At 41.0% G+C, this 25367-nt stretch overlaps 1 protein-coding gene across 2 annotated transcripts; it reads left to right on the top strand.

Moving 5' to 3' along the window:
* Positions 1–2347: 2347 nt before the first annotated feature.
* On the top strand, positions 2348–16427 carry LOC129201740 (granulocyte-macrophage colony-stimulating factor receptor subunit alpha-like). Of its 2 annotated transcripts, XM_054813402.1 has the most exons (9): positions 2348–2446; positions 9124–9253; positions 9346–9521; positions 10300–10439; positions 12060–12098; positions 13027–13165; positions 13727–13814; positions 14393–14474; positions 15434–16427. In XM_054813402.1, exons 2-9 carry the CDS (start codon positions 9126–9128, stop codon positions 15503–15505), a joined length of 864 nt encoding a protein of 287 aa, XP_054669377.1. In that variant the 5' UTR covers positions 2348–2446; positions 9124–9125; the 3' UTR covers positions 15506–16427. The 2 variants fall into 2 exon arrangements, with proteins under 2 accessions (XP_054669377.1, XP_054669369.1); XM_054813394.1 differs by having other exon boundaries at positions 14393–16427.
* Positions 16428–25367: the final 8940 nt, after the last annotated feature.

The following is a 25367-nucleotide window of genomic DNA, read 5'->3' as shown; positions in this document are numbered from 1 at the left end:
TTGTGTCCACTACACAATAACTGGTATTTCCTGCCATACAGAAAAGCTTTGACGTCAGTGTGATTACATACTTAATTCCTTTCCACGGAATACCTTTTTCATTCTGGGCAGCTTATGGATGCATATAAGAATCAGTTGTTTAGCTTCCAAACTACACAGGCTGGAGAGGTGGGCCCGTGCGAACTGCATGAAGTTCAACAAGGCCAAGTACGAGGTCCTGTACGTGGGTCAGGGCAATCCCAAGCACAGCTATAGGCTGGGCGAGGAATGGATTGAGAGCAGCCCCGAGGAGGAGCACTTGGGGGTATTGATTGATGAGAAGCTCAACATGAGCCGGCAGTGTGCGCTTGCAGCCCAGAAAGCCAACCGTGTCCTGGGCTGCATCAAAAGAGGTGTGACCAGCAGGTCGAGGGACGTGATCCTGCCCCTCTAGTCCGCTCTTGTGAGGCCCCACCTGGAGTACTGCATCCAGCTCTGGGGGCCCCAGTACAGGAGAGACACGGAGCTGTTGGAGAGAGTCCAGAGGAGGGCCACGAAGCTGATCGGAAGGCTGGAGCACCTCTCCTATGAGGACAGGCTGAGAGAGTTGGGGTTGTTCAGCCTGGAGAAGAGAAGGCTCTGGGGAGATCTAATTGCAGCTTACCAGTACCTGAAGGGGCCTACAGGAAAGATGGTGAGGGACTGTTTATGAGGGAGTGTAGTGACAGGACAAGGGGTAATGGGTTTAAGCTAAAGGAGGGTCAATTTAGATGAGATATTAGAAAGAAATTCTTTACTGTTAGAATGGTGAGGCACTGGAACAGGTTGCCCAGGGAGGTTGTGGAGGCCCCGTGCCTGGAAGTGTTTAAGACCAGGTTGGATGAGGCTTTGGGCAACCTGGTCTAGTGGAGGGTGTCCCTGCCCATGGCATGGGGGTTGGAACTAGATGATCTTTGAGGTCCCTTCCAACCCAAATCATTCTATGACTCTATGATTCTATTGTCATCTAGCTGGGCAGGTTGGATGTACCTTATGGAAAATGAGGTTTCAGGTTCACTGATGCAAATCTATCCCAAAACTACAATCCATTCCAACACTCCAATTGTATAGAAGTGTCTACAAGAGCAAGTGAGCAAGAGAACGGAAGACTTCTGTAGGTCCCAGAATGAAGTGTCTTAGCAGGGAATGTGCTAGCATCCTGTTGTCTACTCTATGAATAGAATTGAGGAATTGAGACCTAAAGAAGAGGAAACATCTCTAGAAACACCCTAATTACTCCTCTGCCCAGAAGAGCAACAAGAACAAAGGCTGATGGGAATGAAGCTGTACAAGATACAGACAGACAGAAGCGGGACAGATTTGATCTGATTTACCATTCCTCCAGTGAAATATAACAGGTACATAATGTAAGACTAGTACACTCAGTGAACATTATAAGTAATCAGATTTAAATGCTGTTGTCTACTTTAATACGCTATGTTTCTCAAGTCATAGAAAGTTGCTTTGCTGGACAAACATCTTTCAGGACCCAGGCACACTCTTCAGTGTCAAAAGCAGTCAAGATGGCAAAAAGGCCTTGAGCTTATTCATTCTGGAACCTGCTAACAAGGGCAGCTGTGCAATGTCTATGCCTGGGCAATCCACAACCGACTGTGTTAGCACCACACTGTGTGCGCTCACATTGTTGAATGCCATTGGAAATAGGATATTCAGACTATGCAGCCAGAGCGCAAGGAGGACTGCACACCTTCCTGGGACCAGGGCATGAGCACAGACAATTGACATAGTGTTGATTTCGTACACTCAGGTCATTTGCACGTGTGCAGAAATTTTTCCTGGTCAGTGCATTGAATTCACCCAACCCATAAAAATGGGTACACATCATGTGGAAATGTTGTGGAGGTTGGTGACATTGGTTTGTTACACATCTACAGGAGATGAAGCTGGCTAGCACAAAGGTGGGAATGGCTGTTATGAAATCCAGAGCGCTAGGCTTATTCTCCTGTGCAGGGCGGTGACCCTAAACAATAAGCAGCAAACAGTGGCGTGGCTTGAAGCAATGGTACCTGACCTATACCTGAGCCAGAAGGTAGACTCATGTTTTCATCTACCTTTGAGGTTGTGCCCTGTACAAACACCTATATGAAAAACATCTGACAGAAATAAGTGAAAATTATGTGAAGTGGTAAAGAGGGTGTCCCTCTATTCTGACCTATTTGTCTCCCTGTAGAAAAACAATTGCTGCAATCACACTTTTGCCCGTTACATTACAGAAGTACAGGGTAAGGGAAATGAGTAAGACGTAGGCGGGTTTTTTACACCCTGTTACGTGAGCAGTTCAGAAGAACTAGTAATGAAGTCACATTGTCAAAGCACACAGAAATATGCCACCAAGGCACATTCACAGCTTCCGTCCTTTTTCCCCTTTACTGTAACTGCTGCAGGGAAACGAGTTGTTAAGGAGAAGGTAGGTTTACTTTTGTCTTTGTTGTTTACTTTTACTCCAAAGAAGCTAGGCAAAAAAATAGTGCATTTTGTTATTTGTGCTAGTTTTAATGTTGTTAAAATAACTGTCGGGGTGGATAGACAAATCCATAGAAAAATAAATCCCTAGAAAAATAAATCCCCTCAAAGTATGCAAATGCATACTTTTGTCTGGTGAATGTCTAGCCAAAATTTTGATTGCATATTTTTTTCTACAGTCTGAAAATAATTATGTCAAAATATTTTAAAATTAGCAGAGTTTCCAGTAATATTGGCCTCATCCACATAGCAGTATTTTGCTTGTTAAGTTAAAACGTGTTACAGCATTGAAGAGTGCCTATGTCATTTTGTCTTGAAAACACTTTTGAACTGGAAATGTTCAGATTTTAGCTCTTTACATCCACAGAGCAAAATCACTGTGCAGAGTGAATCTCTTTTAGTACTGCATTTAGGCACCAGTAGAAAGGAAGTATGTCAGTGTCTTTTCGCTTATTACAATTTGAATACTGAAGATTTCACATATACACAGTCCTCTGAAACTGTTGAGGGAATGTAGGCATAATTTTATCCTCATAGCACATCTAACATGTAAGCGGTAATTTGTTACAGAGGAGTCCAAGACGACCCTTCTGCCAAGTCATGAGGTTCAGACCAGACCCCCTTGCTTTCTAAATTCCTTCTCAGAGAGGAGTCTAGGAGCAGCTGGATCCAGTCTTAGCCTCTGACTCTAAAGAAGAGTTTGGACCCTAGGTTCTGCCACAGAGTCGGTTTATTTCAGCTTGAGTTGTGTATTTCCAAAGAGAGACACCCTTGGTTATTTTCCTGTGCCTTTTAAGGCCCCACAGCACAAGGTGTTCACACACCTGTCCACTCAACATGCACAGACTTTATGTCCAATCAATTTGTTTAATAGCTGCTTTTCCTCTATGATGATTGGAGTAACATCTTTCAAATTTTATCTACTCATGCAGCTTCATCATCCTCCCATCTTATCTGCACTTGAGTCTTGTCTGTCTTCTGTTGACTTGAGATGAAATGGTTCCTCTCTTTCTTTGAAGGTCTCTCCCTTGAATTATAGGCTTGGTCCAGTTTATCTCATTGTGCAAGACTCCCAGTACTCCTCCTTTTCACCCAAGCAAAGGTTCAACTATGGTTTGCGGCCTAAGGCTTCTGCACTCCAGTCACTCATGCCAAGCAAAGCCACTCAAGTTTCAGCTGAACCTTACTTTAAGCGATCACAATTAATTCTAATATTCTGTAAGTAAGCTATTTAAATCCCAAAAATAATTCCATTTCATATATTCCTCCAGACTAAAATAACTTTCCAAGTGTTTCAAAGGCAAAGCTAGGAAATAAAATTCAGAGGTCTAGTCTTAAGTACTATACCCAACACAGATAAGATATTCCCCTTAAAAATAGTGATATAAAAGTAGTGTGTTGTTTGTTCATTTTTTTCAATTACAAATCTTCCTTTTCTTTGGTTATAAAAATCATAGCAGTACTGAGACCTGATAAGCTGCAAGGTTATATGTTATATGTTACAATCAGCAGGTTATCAGGCAGCATTTATTCTCATCTAATCAACTCTTTAATGAATCTGGATAAGAATAGCCACTGCAGCAGGATTTCAACCTCGCTGATATTTCCAAATTCCTAACATGACCATATCCTGTGGACATGTGTCAGGACTCAGCAGGCTTTGAGAGGTAATTGAGAGTGGCTTGTGCTGTAGCACAGAGTCTAGCACTAGCCAATTTTCATAGAAAGTTTATAAACTACAGTGCAGAAAAGAAACAACTTCACACAGAAATACTTTTTGGTTTCTTAAGATTTTGATCAATAATCTGCACAGCATTTATGTGAGATGTGAAAGAAAGTTTGGACCACCTCTGAGGAAAATGGTACTGTTCTACTGCAACTGTTTTTCTAAAGAGAAGCACACAATAGCAGCACAAGTATAAGAAAGAGGAGGAAAAGGCATTTACAAAAATAAATTTGCAGTTTACAGTGAGAAAAGTAAGTACCGTTTAGTACTTGCATGTGGATTCCAGATGATGTAAGAGGGAAAAAGGAATGAATCCCCCTGGATTCGCCTGACCAAGGCAGATGATAGCTTAGTCCTAGAGGGATCCCTCTGGGCTGCTCACCCTAGGCTGTCTTTTCAGTGACTGGCAAGAAATAAACACAGAAAAGCCTTCATTCATCTCATCCTGGACTAGGTTGAATAAACTGCATCTTAAGTAGCTGTTTCTTTCCAGCCACTATTAAGGCAGCATAGAATTACTGGTTTTCCTGTGGGCATATCTATACAGCACTTGGGTAAGTATAGGTAAGACAAACTCCACCCCACAACTGGACAGCATCTTCAGAGTAAGGTTTCCAACAGCAAGTATGTTATTTACAATCCTTTACATCTGATCAATTGTGTCCAAGAGTCAAGTTTATGAATTTTCTATTCAAGAACTACTGAATAAAAGTAAAAATTCTCTTGGGTTCAAAGCCCAGAGGTGAGATCCTGTCCTTGTTAATAACTCTGATTACCAGAAAGGACTGCAGAGCCAAATTTTCTTTTCTCTGATCTTTTTCTGCAGCTACTACTCCTACACAGTTTCTAACATCTGCCTAAAAGATGCAGGTAATCTAAGTTGACTCAAGAAAAGTAATTAATTAATAGCATTGTGCATGCTCAAAACAGTAGGTTGTTGTGCAGTTGGGTGCAATCACAATCATCACATCTGTCTCAGTTAATGTCCTGGTTTTCAGCTAGGATAGAGTTAATTTTCACAAGAAGCTGGGAGGGAACACAGCCAGGACAGCTGACCCAAACTAGCCAAAGGGGTATTCCATTCCATATGATGCCATTCTCAGTAACTAAGGGGGGAGCTGGCCAGGGAGGAGGGGTTGGTGCTCAGGGACAGGATGGGCATTGGATGCCAGAGGTGAGCAAATTGCATTGTGTATCACCTGCTTTGCATATTCTTTTATGAGTACAGTTGTTGTTATTTTCATCTTCCTCTGCTAGTAAACTGTCCTTATCCAAACCTACAAGTTTTATCTTTTTCTTCTGATTTTCCTCCCCATCCCACTGGTGGGGGGGTGGGGGGTGAGCAAGCAGCCCAGTGGTGCTTAGCTGGCGTCTGGGGCTTAAACCACGAAAATTAAGTACCTTACCTCTTTCATGAAAAGTTATAAAGAATGTCAAGAAAGATTTCGAATATAACTAAATATATTAAAATATGGGAAAATAAGTTATTAACTTATGAAACAAAGGATGCTTGTGAGGATATTAGTATACTTGTATATATATTTCATTATCATAGAATATAGGAGGCAGTTCAGAAGGAAGAGTGCACTACAGAGCAGCTAAACTTCTTTGCATCACAACTCACAGAAAAGGATCATGACAGTATGGTCCCTACCTCTTTTTTAAGGAAATAATGATAAAGAAGTGACAAATATGAGGTTATTAAAAGACGAATGGTTAAGCAAGAAGCCACTAGAAAAATTTAGCTGGTCCCCAAGGGTAAACTGGAAAGAGAAAAATTTCAGTTTCTCATTGAAATAACAGGAGATAATGGGACAAATGTTTCATGAAGACTTACCTCAGTTCCAAGTGTTGCTAAAAATAAAACTGTAACACTTACACTGTGAATGAATACACTAGGCTCAAAAATAAACTTTAACAGAAGCGTAGTCATACTTGCCTACCCTGCTAATTTTTTGAGGTTTTCTGCATATCCACAGAAAGTGAAAAAATGAAAAATGAAAAATAAATCCCCTCAAAACCTGAACAAAAGTCCTGTTGGCAAAGGGGATAAAGTGACTTACATGTGTCTTAATGATCTTCCCAGCATGTGCTTGATGTTGGCATGAATGTGACACTGTGCAGTTGGTGATGGCTGTTTTGTAGGCAGAGTAATGTTCTGGCTGCAGAATTTAGGCTAATTAGTTTAAAGAACATCTGAGTATATCTCTATACATTTCTCTCATGTATAAAAAACCCAAAGCCATCACTGAAGAGGCCAAGGATGTGGTTTCATTTGCCTTTTCCTTGACCACAATGCAATGTTAGGAGTTCCCTCCACCCTATGTCCTATGTTGCCAGCCAAATCAACTGCTTGTTGGGCCATATGTGAATCGGGTTGTGATCAGATTTGAAATCAGAATAGCCTGTTTTGATTTTGATTTGCAGCATTGCTGAAGACTTCATAAAGCCCATCTGTCTAAGACTTGCACAGCACCTGTGATCATACTTTGGACTGCTGCATTTACTTCACAATTTCTTGATGGGAAGAAAACTTCTCTATTTCTTTTATAAATGAGGAAGTGAAGTACACATATTTGATTGACCCTAGGTCATAAAGTGAAGCTATGGCAAACCAGAGAACTGAGCAGAGCTCTCTGTCACCTCAGTACAGTACCATAATCACTGGACTCTTGGGAGTGGTTTGTTACACACACACACGGACATATGCAAACTTACACACAAGTTTAAATGCCTGTAGTGACTAGATAGGGGTCAACATTTTTTGCAGCAGTAGAAATAGCTCTTCTCTGGACCTTTGTTGCTAACCTACACTGTCATCTCAGATGAGCTTGTTCTATTGTTTGTGGTAAAGGATGATAAGCCAGATGAAAAAAGAAGAAACTCAAACTGCTGAGGTGGGAGGAGCATTATTATTTTTAGTGATGATCATTTCTTCAGAACTACTCTCTACAAGGTCCCACAAGAAATGGCACTATCACAGCCAGGGAGGCAGGATGGAATCAGGAAGGAGCCATGGAGGTAGGGGAAGGACAGGGGATGCTTAGGCCAACACTGCTGTAGAAAGAAATGCCACTGAACCAAGCTCTCAAAACAGTTTCAACCTTTCTCTTAGAAGAGAGGAAGTTTTCTAGAAATCCAGGAGTACTCTGACAACTTTGTTGTCTCTTGAACAATTCCTCTTTATTTCCAAAGTTTTAAGAATGTGATGGTTGCTACTCGTGACTACTTTGCAAAGCGTGTCCCTGCCAATAATTGCCCTACTGCATGCTGACTCCCACTGTGATGAACATGAAGTGAACGCTTCCACCAAGATGTTCTGAGGGATGGGGTTTAATTCATCCAGCTCTATTTACAGCTAAGCTACACAATATCATATTATGTCACTGTCACAGAACCACACAAACTAGGCCAGTCCAGTTAATAAACAATCAAACAAAAATATTTATTTTACAAGAAGGAAGGGGACAAACTAAGTTTTGTTCTAACTGAAACCACTCTGGCTCCAACAGACATTAACAATTCACAGGTTTGGGATGCCAGTCGGGAAATTAGTACTACACCACTGACTTAAGAGCTCCTAAGGTTTATGGCTGATGACCCAAAATGCACAAAATCACTCACCCATGTAAAATGAGGTCTCTCAATTTGTACAGAAGATGAACCGCAGGTGGTGTCCCAACCCATGGGGAGAGCCTCCAACCACAGACCCACTGCCCTGAGGGAGACTGACTCAAGATGGCCCCCTCATGGGACTCCATTTATACCCAATTTGAATCTGACCTGTGGTCATATATGGTCACGTAGGTCCCTATTGGCTGAAGACCTCAGCTTTGTCTCCCACCAACTGAAACTGCCAGTGCCCTGCGGGCATGATTCAAACTGTGGCGGGAAGGTTTTCCCACAGGCTTTGTCAGGGCGGGTGCATCTGCCACAGTCACGTGTCCTAAATAACAGCCTTTGCCTCTGGAAACTGTGATACCAGCCACCTTTATTATGTGCCTACACTTGTAGTAGGCTCAAGTGAAAGAGTCTTCCTCCTGTAGAGTGGTCCCAAAAGCCTTCATACAACACAGGAGCTGCCTGGAGCAAGCCATGAACAAATATTAGTTACAAGAGTGTGTTTGAGCTCCTTCTTTTCTGGAGAAGAATTGCCATTTCTCGCATTACAGCTGAAAAGAGGAAAGGAGCCGGAAGGAAATACCCCTTTTTAATTCTCCCTTTGCTCATGCTATTGGCAAGGGATGTGGTAGAGACCAAAAAAATAAATGTATTCAAAACAGATGAAGGAAATTAATGGAGGATCAGGCTTTCTCAGACTGCTAAGCACAGTGATCTATGAGGTACCCTTTAACTTTGGAAGTCCACAGGGCACTGCTCACTTGTAGCTGAGAGAGCATACAGGTGAAGGCTTGCTCGGTGCTTTCTCTCTCCTTATACTTTTCTCACTAAGCATACACTGATGTCAAACGTTTCGATCTGCTCAATAACAGCATTTCTTTTCAAATCAGTGCTGTCAGCTACATGATCAGATGCTTGTGGGAGCATAAGGAAAAAGAAGCTTTTAGCTTGGACTGCTGTGAAGCTTGGATGGGAGGCAGTCACTTGTTTTCATAAATTCATATTTTGGAACCTGTGTTAGACATGAGGGGTGCTTTAAGAGTTGATTAAATCCTAGTCACATCTTCAGCATCTGTAACAATGGTAGATAATCCTCATGGCTCAGGACAGATACATCACTGCTATTTTAAAGCACATAATTGCAAGGCTCAAACAATATGGAGCTGGATTTACTAAACAGGTGGCTAAAAATTACTAAATGAACTTGCAGAGATCTGCGTGATTATATAGTTTTTCCACAGAGTGGACATGAGATATTCTTCCTGTGTTTGCAGGCATGAATGGGACAGCCATTGAAAATTTTGTCTGTGTCATTTTTAATGTTTCCTTCATGAACTGCACTTGGCATGTGGGCAGGACTGCTTCAGAAGATACCCAGTATTTCCTGTACTGGAAAACCTCAGAGTAAGTAGATCTGCTTGAATCCAGGGAATTTTGATTTCTGATCTCACGCGTGACATTGTCAATATGTAACTGATGTGATATGTCATATAAAGGAGAGAAGATTTCTCAGGATGCCAGAATTACATCAAAGATAATTTTGGAAGGCACACAGGATGTAGATTCCGAAATGTGACAATAGAACGTAAGAGAGCTCATTTCCTGGTAAATGGGTCTAGAAGTGGACAAAACGTTCAGTCGTATGAGAAGAAGATTTTTCTGTATGAAATTGGTAAGGATTATTTTTCAATTTTATTTCCAGTTTTATGCTAAGGGAATGAAGAATTTATCCCTGAAAAAAATCATATGTTTTTAAAATACTGCTCCTCAGAACAGATTTTATTTTTTTCCCCTTTTCCCCAGCCTTGATGGCTGAAAAGTCAAAAGTACAAAAATGAACAAAAACAAATGAATGCAATCTGAAATCATAGGTCAGAGGATTGTGCACATTTCAGTCATATATTTATTCTCCGAAAGAAAGGTGTCATCTTTTGGGATTAACTAGCGAGGCATGCCTGAGCGGGAGTATCTGGGAGTTGGGTTTATATCATTATCTCATAATTTTGTTCATCCATATAATAGAAAAGAACTAATTAGCTTAACGCTGTGAGCAAAAAATTTCATTTTTTTAATGAATGTTGGTAATAAAAAGTAAATAAATTACTTCTGTTTAATATAAACACAGTATGAAAAACCAAACAAACAAAAAGAAAAGCCCACAAAAAAGCCAACAACAAACCTGCACAGATTGTATGCTGAATTCAGTAAAATCTAACAAATGCTTTGTATTTTTTAATTTCACCTACTGTTGCTGCTGATATTCTGGGGTCCTCAACAGGATTGTTAAATCAGGGAATCCTGCTTCAGAATATGGGGAGAATATAATAATTCTGGTAAAGCTACATTACATCTTTTTAGATCAGTTTCTTGAACATCTACCTACATTTTGAAAAGGCAGAGTGAGGAGAAATTATTATTAATCAATTGTATTTCTAATTATATTATTATAGAAAAACTCACCCCTCCATTAAATGTCACTGTGAACTGTACAGAAGCTTCTCATAGTTGTGAAATTCGGTGGCAACCACCTCGCACAAGTCATGTGAAAAAACATACTTGTTTCAAATATGAAATTGTCATAGAAAGCAAGGTAAGAACAATTATGACTGTTAATAGTATTTTGTATGCTTGTCTTTCGACACACAGTACCGTACAACCAATACCCTGTTCTCTTTCCCTACTTAACTAATCTCTCTTTGCTATGTAGTACCGCTCTTGCACATGAGCTGAGGACTGCTGTCACTCACAAAAAAGGGCAGCAAGCTGAGGGAATGCTTTCAGCCCACCATACAGCTGGTCTGTAAAGAAACTGGGCAGGGGATTCCCCGCACTGAGGGTGAATGACTATTCTAGCACGTATGGGGGGATGGACCACGTTACCTCATGACTTTATTATGAACGGTTGTAGGATACATCAAATGAATTCTAAATATACTACAAAAAAGCAAAAGCTACTGTTAAATTGGATACAACCAATTTTATGTGTCCCTGTAAGGCAGTTTGATCCTAGTGTAATCTCTCAGTCCTACTGCTGTTTTGTGATGAAGTTAGGTCAGGAATTTCTTTTCTGCGGTTTTCCCCTCAGCAGTGTCCTATCTCATCAGACACTTTCTATCATGTCTTTCACAAACTCACTTTGTGTTTGTTCCTACTTCTTGTAGTCATCACTACTGCCTAGTCAGGTTTATGGTATTACTAAATTAGGTGCAAAGAAATAACACATGCTTTATTACAAAGGCGCACCTGTAAGTTAGGATGTGCTGTAAGAGCTCTTAGGTATCTCCACCTGGATCCCCATACTTTCCATCCTGCCCTTTGTGGGTCCAACCTTGCCGCCTTCTCCTGTTGCCTCAATTCACTGACACCAGTGAGGTGTTGCTGAAGGAGTTTAGGGGTTTAGCTAAAGTATAGACCATAAAGCATACATAGTCAGGATGGCTGCACCACAGCTGTCACAATCAGATGTAAGAGACAATAATACAGCATTTGTTCATTGTAGGGTTTTATTAAGTTCAGTGCCCTTTCTTTTTAACTTAAGGTGGAAAGACCCATCCATGTCTTTGAATAAAAAGAAATATTCTGTCAGGTTATTGGAACAGAACATCCAGGTTTTCCATATCCTAACTGTATATGGTTGCTATTATACATTTCAGTAATTGCAAGTATTTTGAAGACTTGGATGAATATAGATAGTAGTATTATATCCATCAAAAATAAAATTTGAAACATTTGTGGAAATATTTGTGAGTTCATTGTTCCAACAGTGAAAAATAAAAAAAAAAAAAAAGGAGACATAACATAGCTAAATTAAATGTTTAAGAATGTAAAAACTACACAGACAAAAGTTTTAATGGAGAAAAACATCATCCCAGTTTACTAGCATTTTTTTAGATACTTTGTTTTGTAAAAATAAAAAGTATCATTTTAATTAGTGGCAACCTGAGCCTTTATTTATTTATTTATTTATTTGATAATCAATTCTGCAATCAAATTTAAAGGGTATAGTATTTCAGACCACCAGTGGTGAGGAAAAACCTTTCAATGGAAGAACAGCTTAACTTCATAGTCTTCAAAATAAAGCATTTAAAATATTAAATGTACTTTTTTTTTCTTTTTTTTCCCCCAAAATCAAACATCCATAAGGCAGGACCCCTTATTATATAGTAAAAAAAGAATAATAATAAAAATCAAAATTTTCTCTTGTTACTAGGATAATCCTGACAAAAACATCAAAACCTCATCTAAAACAGTAAGTCTTTATTATCATATTCATCTAACATATATGCTGGGTGTAAATGTGACCTATATCAGATCATCCTCCAACCGAATTGTTTTGGTTTCACACTACCAGTTTCAGTACACTATGTATGCTCTTTATTGACAAGTTTCCTAAATTCAAAGTTTTAAACTTTTATTTATAAAACATGGTACAAAACCCACCTGCACATGTGGAAATTTATATTACTTCTATGCAAGTCACAAAATCTTCCATTTTACAGTCTTTTGAATGTCATATCAAATTCATATATATGTATAAATATGGATCATATCTCCACATTACACTTAGACACACAAAGTGTGGAGAAAATTTTCTTTATTCATTGTCTCTGGAAGGTGTTGAGTTGGAAGAGGCAAGAAAATATCACCTGAAAGATTAAGCCAGTATAAAGAAGGAAGGAAAAAAAAATCAGGTTTTCAAGAAGACTCAATATTCTTCTAACAAGGATTTCAATGTATGTCAATTTTTTCCCTTCTGTATAATCTAGCTATTAAACTCTACTTCAGTTTTCAAAACATCAAAGGTAATGGAATGTCAGATCTTTAAAGATCTACCTTCTAGTAGAATAAAACATTTAGAGACTGACAATAAACTATTTGTTATTTTTTCCCAAAGTCCCATTGTTTAACAGAGTCTAAGCAGCCATGGAAGCATACTACAAATTTCATCTTCACATTACCAATAACAAAAATGTTCAAGCAAAAGGAATTAGGATGGAACAAGCTGATTTATTAAGGGATAATTTTCTATTTTTTATTTAAATCATCTAGTCTGTTCAAAGAAGTATGTGTAAAATTTTCTTCTGTAATCTTTGGCATCATTAAATGAACCTGATGCATTCTTAACATCTGTGCATCTAGTGAATAAAAAGTTGTCAGTCTAGCTGTTTTGTATTTAGGAGACAAGCATCCCAGGAAACTCCTTCATATTTGGGAGCTTCAGTGCAGAAAAAAGGTACAGCGTCAAACTCAGAGCAACTGACAATGGTTGTTTAGTGAGCACAAGCTGGGGAGAGTGGAGTACACCCGTAGAGTTTGGTAAGAATTCCTTGACCTAGTTTCCCCTCAGTTATTACATGTCTGCCTCATTTATCACTTCATACTTACAGATGAAAGACATTGATATTTGCACATTAATTTGCCAGGAGGAAAAGGAGCGGAGAATTGGCATATCTCTCACTATGAGGGAAGTCTCCAAGCATTCTGGTGTGACAGTGGGTGTTTCTTGCAAGGAGACAGTGAATAAAGCAGACCTTTGTGAGGTCTGTTGCCAGCTCTTTTCCTTCTTCCATTTCTACTTCTGGCTTTATACATTTATCTTTTCCCCTGTTACTCTCTTCCACCTTGGATTTTGAAGCACTCTGTAGGCCTCAGCTCCTTACAAAATGCTTGGTAAGGTCTCAAGTTACTGCAGAGAGTTCACATACTGTCAGCCATCCCGTTCCTTCACATGTCACCGGGCAATGAGGCGCTAAGCTAAAAAAGAAGCCACCACATCCCGGTGCTTGACACTATCATGCAAAGCAAATTGCATGTAGCTGTGCGGTCATTCCTGTTCTGTGATACTAATCGACACTTTGATGACTACTTGTCTTTCAGGAAAAGAACAACTCACATCTACTTCATCACATACGTTATTTCTGATACCAGTGCTGACAACGAGTCTTGTACTTTTTCTCTTCGTAGTGTAAGTCTTATATGTTGTGCAAAATTTTTATTCTGTAGTTGAAATAACACCTCTTTCCCCAACAGAAAATTTCCAGTCTCCTTTTAAAGGAGGAAGGAGGGGGAAAATCGACATTGAAATGTAGCAGCAATCATGACCTGCTGGATGTTCCTCATCTGGGCTCTATATTTCTGATTCCAAACCTTCTTATCCACTTGATCAACATAAAACAACATTTTCCAATACTGGGACAAGGCCTTATATCAGTGCCACTTTCCTGACATCAAACCCTGCAATATAGATGGGTGGTACATGAAATTGTTTCCTTGTTTTGAGGAAATTTTGCTTTTAGATACTTTAAAATCAACATCCTATGATTCTTTAATAAGTCATAAAATAAATAATTATCATCCAAATTCTGAAGGTGATACCATTGATGAAATGATACCATTGTATTCAGCCTATGCAAATTCTAGTTACTCTTTCACTACTTTTGTCTTAGAGAAATAAAACAATTCCTCAGCAGCATTATTATATATTATGTGTTCGTATGTTTGGATACAAAGTCTTTCCTTCACCAATCCTTTTTATCACTGTAGAAGCATTTATTTGAAAAAAACATCTGCTACAGTACCACAGCCAAGAAACCTATTCCATGAGGTCTCTTCAGCGGATTTCCAGGTATGTTTTCTTTCCATTTGCCTGAAATTTGTTGTAAATAAGGATCCATTGCAATCTCAAAGGTATGACCTAAGTGTCAGTAAGGTGCACAGAAGATAAACTTTCTTTTTCTTGTTCTTGGGGTATTGGAAGAGAAGGTCCATATGCAAATAATTTTTCTGGTTTTCCTTTTTCATTCTGAAACAGTTGTCATCTGTTTACCTGAAACACTGGAGAAATTTCACCCTGTTCTCCCTATAAGCCATATGGTATCACTAGAATAGTGCTGAGCCTAAGCTTCTCAGGACAATAAAAATGCAGGATCAGACTGTTGGTCAGCTATGGGGAGAGAACGGACAAAGAAATCTACTGCTGGCCAAAAATAGTTGTGCCATAGCAGATGTTGAGACCCATATTAGTATTTAACAATCATGCTGAAGGAGGAAAAGTTTTTAGGATATGGTAAGCAAGAAAATCTAACAGAGAGCTGAGAGGTTCTAGTTTATGTGGAGAGCTGGAGAGACTCATGAGAAGAAGGGACAGGCAGACGTTGCAAGTAACAGAGGGGAATTGCCCATCTAGAGAGCATGTTGCAAAGTTTGCTGGAATTTGCAATTTGCAAAGTCTTTAAGTTGGCTACAGCCAGGTCTGGAAGCAAGACTGTGTCTGCAAGCACATGCTGGATCACTGGTGAACCCTTAATTCTTTTACTTTTTGTTCCTTCATCATGTTAACTTTTCCATGTTTAAAAAGATGAGTTTTCTGGCTTTTTAGTCGAAAAGTCTTTGACCTCTTTGGCGAGCTCATCATGGAGAGAAGACCTAGACGCATCTACATCAGTCCTCTCATTGACAGAGTCCCACTACAGCATCTATATAATAAATAACAACTCTCTGAATGAGAGAAGACTCATAAATTGTAAAGTCATGGCTAATCTCATGCATGAAACACTAATGAAATATTTTATTCTTCTTTATTAGACAGAATATAAGAATCAATTAATTAAGCATGAAACTGAAGAAATAACAAGAATTACTGAAGAAGTGGCATAATGGCATGCAAGTGAAATGAGCAACTTGAATTTTTTCAAACATGTATATCTTGTTGGCAGTAATTTTCAGGTTTTTCATATTCTCTCCCTCTTGCAAGCAGAGAGAACAGTGTTGCCTGTAGAGACAATTCCCCAAGAGCCTATCTTATTTGTATTTGATTGCATTTTCCATAAATAATTTTAGTGGTTTTGACTATTTTTGTTTCTTCTTATAATGAATATTCTTGCAATGTTTCAGCAAAAATATTTCAATAGAGCTTTGGAAGTTATTATACTGATTTTCAACACCATGCAAAAGAATAACATAAGAACAATGAAACTTAAGGGGTTTATTCAAGATCTCCAGTGGTCCAATGCCTTGGAAAAGGTACAGCCACACTGAGATTGTGATCAAGAATAAAACTTTGTCATCCGTATGAAAACCCACTGAAAACCTGCTGTGCTGGTTTTGGTTGGGATAGAGTTAATTTCCTTCATAGTAGCTAGTACAGGGCTGTGTTTTGGATTTGTGCTGCAAACAGCATTGCTAACAGAGGGATGTTTTCGTTACTGCTGAGCAGTGCTCACACAGAGCCAAGGCCTTTGCTGCTTCTCACACCACCCCACCAGCGAGTGGGCTGGGGGTGCACAAGGAGTTGGGAGGGGACACAGCCGGGACAGCTGACCCCAATGACCAAAGGGATATCCCATACCATATGACGTCATGCTCAGCATGTAAAGCTGAGGGAAGAAGAAGGAAGAGGGGAACATTCGGAGTGATGGTGTTTGTCTTCCCAAGTCACCGTTACGCATGATGGAGCCCTGCTTTCCTGGGGATGGCTGAACACCTGCCTGCCCATGGGAAGTGGTGAATGAATTCCTTGTCTTGCTTTGCTTGTGTGCGTGTGGCTTTTGCTTTACCCATTAAACTGTCTTTATCTCAACCCACGAGCTTTCTCGCTTTCACTCTTCCGATTCTCTCCCCCATCCCACCAGGGGGGAAATTAAAGAGCAGCTGTATGGTGCTTAGTTGCCAGCCAGGGTTAAACCACAACATTGGCCAAGACTAAACCTCTTACAAATGATCATTTGCTCACACGAAATAAGTATTGTTAAAGAGTTCAGGAGACAATTTTCCCATAATTCCCTTTGTTGCCTTCGAACTGTGTTGCTACATCCTTCAGCACAGCATGCCCTAGATGTTGCTTACAGTCATTTACAAAAGCAAACATTTCCTCCCACTTTTCATCACTTCACATCTGTAGTAGATGAAAAAATAGCTTAAAATATGACTGCTAACAGCAAATAATTATGTGTATGTGTGTGGGGTGGGAAATGTTGGAAACTGAACTTTTGAAGTCTCCAGCAGAAGCCTGCCACTTGCTAGCTGCAAATGGTACAGGCTGGTGGCGTGGTTTTATAACACCTGGACAAAACAGAAGTGGCACATCCTGAATCCTCCGATTAGTAAGGAGATATGAGACAAAAACATCAATTCAGAGGCTAATCACACATTCTGCTTCTGTGGATGGATTATTTAGATTGGGAAAACCAGGGTTTAGAGGCCATTCATAGCCATGAAGTCCCAGTGCCATGCCTGTGTCCCATCTCTTATCCAGCCCCATGCCTCTACACCCTGTCCTGTGTCTTCACTTCTAAAGGTCTCTGCCATCATCCAGACCTACACTGCATCAGTGCATTAGAGTTGTAAAAACTTGGTGGTACCATACAAAGATAAACAAAAGTAAAACAAATTAGCCATGGACACCTGGTCAAATAAAAGAAAAACAGGTCAAGAAAAGTTCAAGCAGAGCAAGCCTGACAAACTTCAGCTCTAAGGTCTTGCAAACTCATTACAAAACTTATGGTCTGTTACTAGCAATGGCAATACCATATTACAGGGCTACATGGTTACAACAGCTAAGTTCACTAATACCACCATTACAAATGATCTGGTTTTTCCTCACATAAGTATTACTTGGAGAATGTCTCTATAGAATAAACACTAAAGATCACTCGTGCCTACTAGGCAATTCTGTTCCTGACTGGCTTTTCCAAAGCTTTACCTGAGGCGGCTGTCAGATCCAGGCGGCAGCACCCGACTGGCCTCTGCCAGTGGTGACAGCAAACCAGACCCAAGCAGGGTCAGATACACAAACACAATGCATGCACAGGTGATCGAAAGGCTTTTATTACCTCAACATCCCAGCGGGGCTTCCCCAGTAGTTTCCTGCATGAGGTAAGATGCAAGCAGGAAGATCCCTGGCACCGCGGAGCGACAGCCCATGGCGAGGAACAGCAGGTGTGAATTTATGAGGTTTTTATGTGACAATGTGCATACGCAATAAATCTATGTGACACAATGGCTAACGGGCAGCCTTGCAAGCGGACACACAAATAGTGCATGGTCAGCTACAGAGAAGGTGCATGACAGAGGAACCTAGCCAGGGACAACACGAGTAACAATGTGCTATAATGTGGAATAGAAATCTCTGCTGCCTTAACAAAGCATAAAGGGATTTATTATAAGGAGCCTGGGAAATAACTGAAAAGAGTCTGGGAAAGAGCTGTACTGACCTCCATCGCCTATCTCCTCGCCATTCTTCTGCACGTAACCGTACAGCAGCTAAAATGACTTCATCTGAAATTAGTTTGGTCTTTGTTTCTGCATTTCTGCCAGAAGGAAACATAAGACAGACTCTTGCACAAATCTTGAGTGATTTGCACATTCTGGTAAACTGAATCCCTGCAAAACAGAAGAGGTGCTGCCAAGGTTAAGAAAGACTGCGCCAGGTGAAAAAACTCAGTATGGTGACCCCTAAACTAAGAAGCTGGAGTTAGCTGTCCCCATCAAACCAGAGCTTCCTATGGGAGTTTCACTTCTGTCTAGAGCAGAGCCCTGGCTCAAGGGAGGCATGCCTTGAGCCATCTCATACTGCAAACTGAGCTCCAGCAGACAGGCACCAAGGGAGATCCTGCAGCAGAAGAAATAGGATCGGATAGGATAGGATAAGATTCAATAATATATCTTATTTTATTTTATTTTATTTTATTTTATTTTATTTCAGTTGAAAGGGACCTACCCTGATCATCTAGTCCACCTGCCTGACCACTTCAGGGCTGACCAAACATTAAAGCACATTATTAAGTCCTTGGCCGCTCCTCACAGGACATTCCTTCCAGTCATTTCACCAGCTTTGTTGCCCTCCTCTGGACGCATTGAAGGACCTTCACATCCTTCTTAAATGGTGGGGTCCAGAACTGCACGCAGTACTCAAGGTGAGGCTGCACCAAAGGTCAGTACAGCGGGATAATCACCTATTTTGCCCGGCTGGTTATGTTGTGTTTGATGCACCCCAAGATGGGGTTTGCCCTCTTGGCTGCTAGGGCACACTGCTGGCTCCTATTGAGCTGCTGTCAACCAGGGCTCCCAGATCCCTTTCTGCAGGGCTGCCCTCCAGCCACTCCTCTGACAATTTATGCTTGTGCCCGGCATTATCCATCCTAGGTGCAGAATCCATCATTTGGACTTGTTAAATATGATCCCATTAATCATTGCCCAATGTGCCAATCTATCTAGATCTCTCTGCAAGGCCTCTTGTCCCTCAAGAAACTCAACATCACCTCCCAGTTTGGTATCATCAGCAAACTTGCTAATGGTGCATTCAAGTCCTGCATGCAGATCATTAATAAATATATTGAACAGAACTGGCCCTAGAATTGAACCCTGAGGAACACCGCTGGTGACTGGTCACCAGCCATATGTAGCCTCATTTGCTACAACCCTTTGAGCTTTGCCCTTCTGCCAGATCCACAAGGTCAGGAGGAAACAAGTGGTGGCAGGGGGTGCAGAGACCTGGGTCTGTGAGGTATGTGAGGACCCCACTGGCATAGTAGATTGTGTGCCAGGGTAAAGGTGGAAGATGTCAGGTCTGTTTAGAGAGGTTACTTGGGACTGCAAGGGATGAGCTGTGGTACGTGTCATGGTATCCAAAATACAGGAAAGAACAGGAAGGATGTGCTGGAGGCTAAACCAAATCTGCTGGCAGGAGTCCAGCACATCCATAGTGGAAGTCTCTGAATTATTGCCAGTCTCCCAGTTAAGAGCTGAGAGATGGGCAGAGTACTAGATGTCAAATCCTATGCTGCCCTGAGCAAGCTGAAGTCTGCTCTCATGACATCCAACGTATATAGCATGCTATTTGCCTGCCTTCTTTCTCTCAGGATCTTGAAGTCCACCACATCATGATCCTTGCAGTCAAGACTGTTAATGACTGTCATATCCATGACCAGTTCTTCTTTGATGAGTTGCAGATCTGGCCGAGTACCTCCTGCAGTCATCTTGTCCAGCATCTATATCAAAATATTGTTCCTGGTGAGCTCTGTAATTCTCCTGGCTTGCTTGTATCCTGCCATTTTGCCCTTCCAGCAGGTCTCAGGATAGTTAAAGCCATCTCAGGTGGTTGAAATCCTCTCACGGTAGATGAAGTTCTCTCAGGGTGGTAAAATTCCAATAGACCAGATTGCCTCCAAGAGGCCACCTTTGAAACCAAATTTTTCTATGATTCTGTGTTTCTAAATAAGCTTTCATTAACAATTTCTTTTTAATAACTTTTTGAAACAGAACCAGAGCAGGAGCCTTCTGTTTAAGTTATAACAGCCTACAGATAAGAGCACCTGCATCAGAAGTAGCCAACTAAAGCCAAAGTTACTTTAATCTAAGGGGAATTAAATAGATAAGGTCTACTGGATCCTCTCCATCCTGCTTCACTCACAGTTGACCATGGCCATTGGCGCACCCCTTACATCCCCACTGCTTTCACTACGAAAGCTGCTGAGACTGCAAAGCCATTCAGAAAACTTGTTCACTACCAGCACCCTGAAGAGAACACCAGAAATTCTATCCATGAAAGAGTGGAAGCGGGAGTAGGAGTGGGATTAAGGTAACGCTTTCCCATCCCTGGGCAAAGACCCAATATAACAGTCACTGGGAAAGGATGGTCAGGCTATATAACCTTCTAACCAAGTGGCTCAGATGTTCACATAGATAGAAGTCCTTTATTCTGGTGTCTAATGGCTGTTCCTCTGTTCTGTGGAGAAAGACATTTGCTAAAAACTAGAAAGTTCTTGCTGCAAGGACCAAAGAGAGGGTCTTATCTCCTATTTGTATTTTTGAGGTCTACACAAAAGGTGTAACTCACTGGCGTAGCAAAATGCTCAGGCAGTTCTTGTGAGCACTCCTATTGTTGTTGGAGCAATAAATTATTCTTCAAGACTTTGGGATATTTAAGTAAGGTTGTTTTTAATCTTGTTCCTGCAGTGACTCTACTTGTAGAGCCAAAAGTGTCTCTGCCTAGCTTTCTCTTCTCTCTTTCTCTTTCTCTTCTTCTTCTCATTTCTCTTCCAGCTCCTGGATCATAGTGAAGCCACTCGACACTAGTTTTCTGCCATTTAAAAGATAACAGATTGTAGTAGCATCATTAGCACCAGCTTTGTTTGGGGATTTTTTTTTTTTTTCATTTTTTGCATTTTTGAAAGCCTCAGGTGAGGACTTGGCCTAAATATAGGCAAGCAAAGAAATCCCCTGGGTAGGCCATTTCATTTGTCTGTGGTAACACCACTGTCCTTGTGGGCTGTCTGGATTGTTCTGCTGCAGTATATTCCAGTTTAAATACAAAAAGTACCCCAAACCTCAAAACTCAGACTTCCTCATTGTGTTACAGACATGCATAATCTGAGAGAGCACCAGAGAGCACACTGCTCCTCTACTGCCTGATGTACAGGTTCAGGAGACCTTCAGAGTGTGAGCATGGGCCTTTTCTTGGGGTACACAAGTAGCCACACAATTGAGAATTCAACTGGAGAAAGAGAACCCAGCACTGGACAGATGTGTTTGTCCTTGTCCACCCATTGCAAGATGCATAATTGGTATAACTCAAAAGCTGAAAGTTTGCAGCACTTCCCAGGGCTAGATTTAGGCACAGAAAAAACACACAGTTGCCCAGGGCAGTCAGGATCCCACTGTATCAACAGTAAACAGCGTGATGAAAGGGCAGATACAGACACTGCCCAGCAGTCCAGCCACAGCCATCAGTGGGCATAACCCTGTTGTCCTGCTTCTGCCAAGAAACTCCATCTCCATAGGAGTGTGGAGCTACAGCCCCCTCAGAGCAACAGCTGCCCTTAAACACCATCCCTAAAGTGGTGCAGGAACAGTAAATGCAACTTTGGTGCAATTGATTCTAGCCTTTCTCCTCCCCAGCCCAAACTCTTGGCTGCATGGCTTACCTCAACTCCTTCCCTTCTCCGCTTCTGCAGTGTGAGGTGCCAGAGGGTGGGCAGAGCTCCTGGTTTGGATGTGTCTACTGTGGGTGTGAGACTGCCTAATGCTCTCGGAACTTACCTGCTGGAGGAGGGAGACCAAAGGAGGTAAAAGACTGGGCGAAAGGAGAGAGAAAGGCAGATACATGGAAACTCTGTCTTCCTTAATTTTCTGGAACCCCATTTGATTCTCCATTTCCTGTGGCTCTAATTTTATTGCCCTGGGACTTCTCTCCCTCCCTTCTCCATGAAGTGTAGTCTGTTACTACCACAAAATCAATTACTTTTCTTCCAAAGATGAGGACATAATAAAGCATGGGTTTTTTCACTTTGTGATCAGAAGTCCTTTCTTCGACCTTTACAGCACAGTAAGTGTTAAAAAAACGCCTACGCGGATAAGTATGGAGTTTCTTTAATTTGGACGTGCAGTAAAACTTCTAACAATGGACTACTTTTTCCTCTGAATGACTACCATGGGCCCAGACCTGAAGTCTAACCTTGCAGTTGCTTTGTCTGTTGACATCTTTAATGTGATAGGGATAGTGACAGTGATTCTTATCAAAAAGAGCATCTTCTATGACTAAATCTACTTTTTGGTAGAATATCCACCTATTCTTATTTGATCATCATTGCCACTCTATGCTTCTGAAAAATCATGTCACATTTTTATTCTCTCCTAACATATGAGAAAGTGAGCTCCCATGAACTGGTCCTTATAAAGCCACCATTGCCTTAGACCTTTCTTTCTGAAATCCCAAAAAACAGGATTGGGTCTGTTGATTCTTTCCAGATTACTGTTTGTAGGGATGACTGGAGTTGTTTAAAGTTCTGGACGCTCAAGGTGAGTTGTTCATTGCCTCGATCAATACCAAGTTACTGGCAGACATGATCAAAAGCATGAACACAACCATAGGGTGTCACTTAATACATTGCTTTTCAATTCAGGCCTTGCTTCATGCTTCTGGTACTGCATACGAGAAGAAGCGGAGCTGGTTCAATTTTTATTTTTGTAAAAAACACTTTTGCAGTCAAAAAGTTGCTAATACAATGAGTAGAGTTGCTTTGCTACACCTATTCCCTTTATACTATATGAGTTGCAGAGAAGAAAGCAGGTCAGACATCCACTTTGGGGTGTTGGCTGGTCTCAGTGACAACTCAATATCATTCATGTTCACAAGCAATTTAAGAGAATGAACCCAGAAAATGACGACACCCTTAGACCTCATCAGTCATCAATCTCACACTCTAGCAGGAATTTAGGAAGCAGAAATACTCCTGAGCCTTGGCATTTCTGAGTCTCTAGAAGGTAAGCCCTCTTTGTTCCCAAAGACAGTCGGCACTGCACTATCTTTGGCTTTCCTTTTTGGAAATAATTATATCTTAGTTATGTATGAATAGCTGATATATGAACTATTACTGATATGGTTCTATCACTCCATATGTCAATAAAGAAGCAGTAGGGTAGGAATGACCTTGGGATTTTGATAAAGGTGAATCCTGGAGCATCCTGGAAGGGTGCTGGGCAGCAGGTGACATTTTCCAAATGTAATAGGCAAGAAATGGGAGTGGTAAAGAAGTACCTGGACAGTTCTCTCTCCTACAAGTTTTTAACTCCAGCAGAACAGATCTGCCTGTTTTTAAGAGGAAAATGTTGACATATCTTGCTGTTTGAAAAATGTATTTTCTAGTGATGCTTCAATTTCAACCTGTGAAGAAATGAAATTACTTTACCTGGATTAGAAATCTCCCTATTGAGTAAAATATATCTTTTTCTGTGCAGCAAAGCCTTTCAGGGTATAAGAGAGTTTTCAATATTTTATAATGTTTATAATAACCCTCTCCTTTAGAAAATCACAGCTGTGACCTGAGAAGAGAACAAATGCTCGGCATTGGAGTGGCTTTTTATACTTGGATGCTTACTACTTGCAATTTTTTGTCTGTTTTTGCAGTGCTTTGTGGTTTGGTTTTTTTGACACTGGGAGAAATGGACTGAGAACAAACCCAGATCACAACTTTTGATTGTGTTATATCTTATTTGAAGACTTCATATCCAAGATTTGAAATCCTCTTTTTCCACAGGCTTAAGGAACTTTTATAGTTTGCATTGTCATTTCCCTAAGTGCCCCATAAATCATGCCTGCCCAGCCTCCCGGGGCTTCCCCAATCCTGCCCAGGGCCCTGGACCCCATCTCAACCCCCTGGGACCATCAGCCCCTGCCCCAGCTCCCCACAGCCAGGCCCTGCCCGGCCATGAGCCCGCGTCCCAGCCTCAGCCTGTCCCCGTCCCCATGGAGGTGCCCGATGCTGGGGCTGCCCCGCTGCCCCCGGCTGCCCTGTGCCTGGCTGGGGCTGGGACAGGCCCTGGCTGCCAGCCCTGCCCTGAGCCGCCATGGGGAGCCCCCGCAGCCCACAGGCCCAGAGATGCTTTGTACTACTCGGTATTATTTAGAACTAGAGGGAAATATGTGTAAAGGAAAAGATTTGTTTGCACTCGCCAGATTCCCAAGCACCAGTGGACTCTGGTCAGAAAGGAAAATTTAACCTGCTAACTGCTTGTTCATGTTCTATGAAATCATGAGTTGTGCAACTACATGCATTTGGTAAGACTCAGGGGGGAAGTGAAGAATATCGTATCTTGCAACACTTCCGATGGTATGACAGTTCCCCAAAAGACAAGCAGCAAGGGAGACAGCCCTATTTATAGCTATACAACCAATTCAAATACAAGTTTTTCCATCTTTTCTGAACCTGAAGACTATGATAGAAAGATAAATGAGATAAAGACATTTTGAAATAGAAGGTAGGTCCAACTTTGTCTTTCTGACTACTTTGTTTGCTGACGTATTCACCGAGACTCTAGGAAGTCCAGGGCTGGAGGGGTGACATCCCAGGCAAAATCTAAAAAGCCGTCAGAGGAATACATGGAACTAAGTTGAATGAAGTTTTTTTGCAAATAAAGTACCTACTGCCTGCTAAGAAAAGTCCTAGCAACAATTTTTATTTTCTTACTGGGTTTCGTACTGAATTTGTAGAAGTTAGACACCTAGATCCACTTTATGCATATACTCAAAAACATCCTTGAAAGTACATGAACAGATGTTCTCACCAAACTTACCATATTCACCATTGGGTAACTCAAGCTCATTGATATTGCTGTAACCCATTTAGATATTTTCTGTTTGCAGCTGTTTACCCACCTGTTTGATGTCTGTTCTTCCTAACCTTTTTATATAGCAGACAGATAAATAATCTTTAGACTTTAAGATAGCCGGTCATTAAATGTATGTATGTAATTTTTATACAGTGCTCCCGAGATCACCAGCTTCACAAATCATCACACAAATTGTTTTGTTACCGAAAAGGACAACTTCTTTAACTTCTTTAATTTGAATATTTCTCTGACTGCTTGAGAAATCTATCTAATCTTTCCTCCCACCGGAACTGGGAGACGGTCAGATGATGTAGAAGCAGGCATAATGAGCAGGTCGGACTAGACAAATTCAGAGGAGAGTGGTTTATGCTGTCATCTTTCACCTCGAGCAAGTTTCACTGTTCTCTCTCTC

Source organism: Grus americana, chromosome 1 (genome assembly GCF_028858705.1).
Source record: "Grus americana isolate bGruAme1 chromosome 1, bGruAme1.mat, whole genome shotgun sequence".
Classification (NCBI taxonomy): Eukaryota; Metazoa; Chordata; class Aves; order Gruiformes; family Gruidae; genus Grus; species Grus americana.
This window is presented reverse-complemented; position numbering and strand designations above follow the sequence as displayed.

Excerpts from the sequence above, each read along its gene's own strand:
- LOC129201740 (XM_054813394.1), top strand. The coding sequence starts at position 9,126 with ATGAATGGGACAGCCATTGAAAATTTTGTCTGTGTCATTTTTAATGTT. Across the intron at positions 10,440-12,059 it reads AAATTGTCATAGAAAGCAAG|GATAATCCTGACAAAAACAT; the intron begins GTAAGAACAATT and ends TCTTGTTACTAG. Across the intron at positions 12,099-13,026 it reads TCAAAACCTCATCTAAAACA|GAGACAAGCATCCCAGGAAA; the intron begins GTAAGTCTTTAT and ends TTTTGTATTTAG.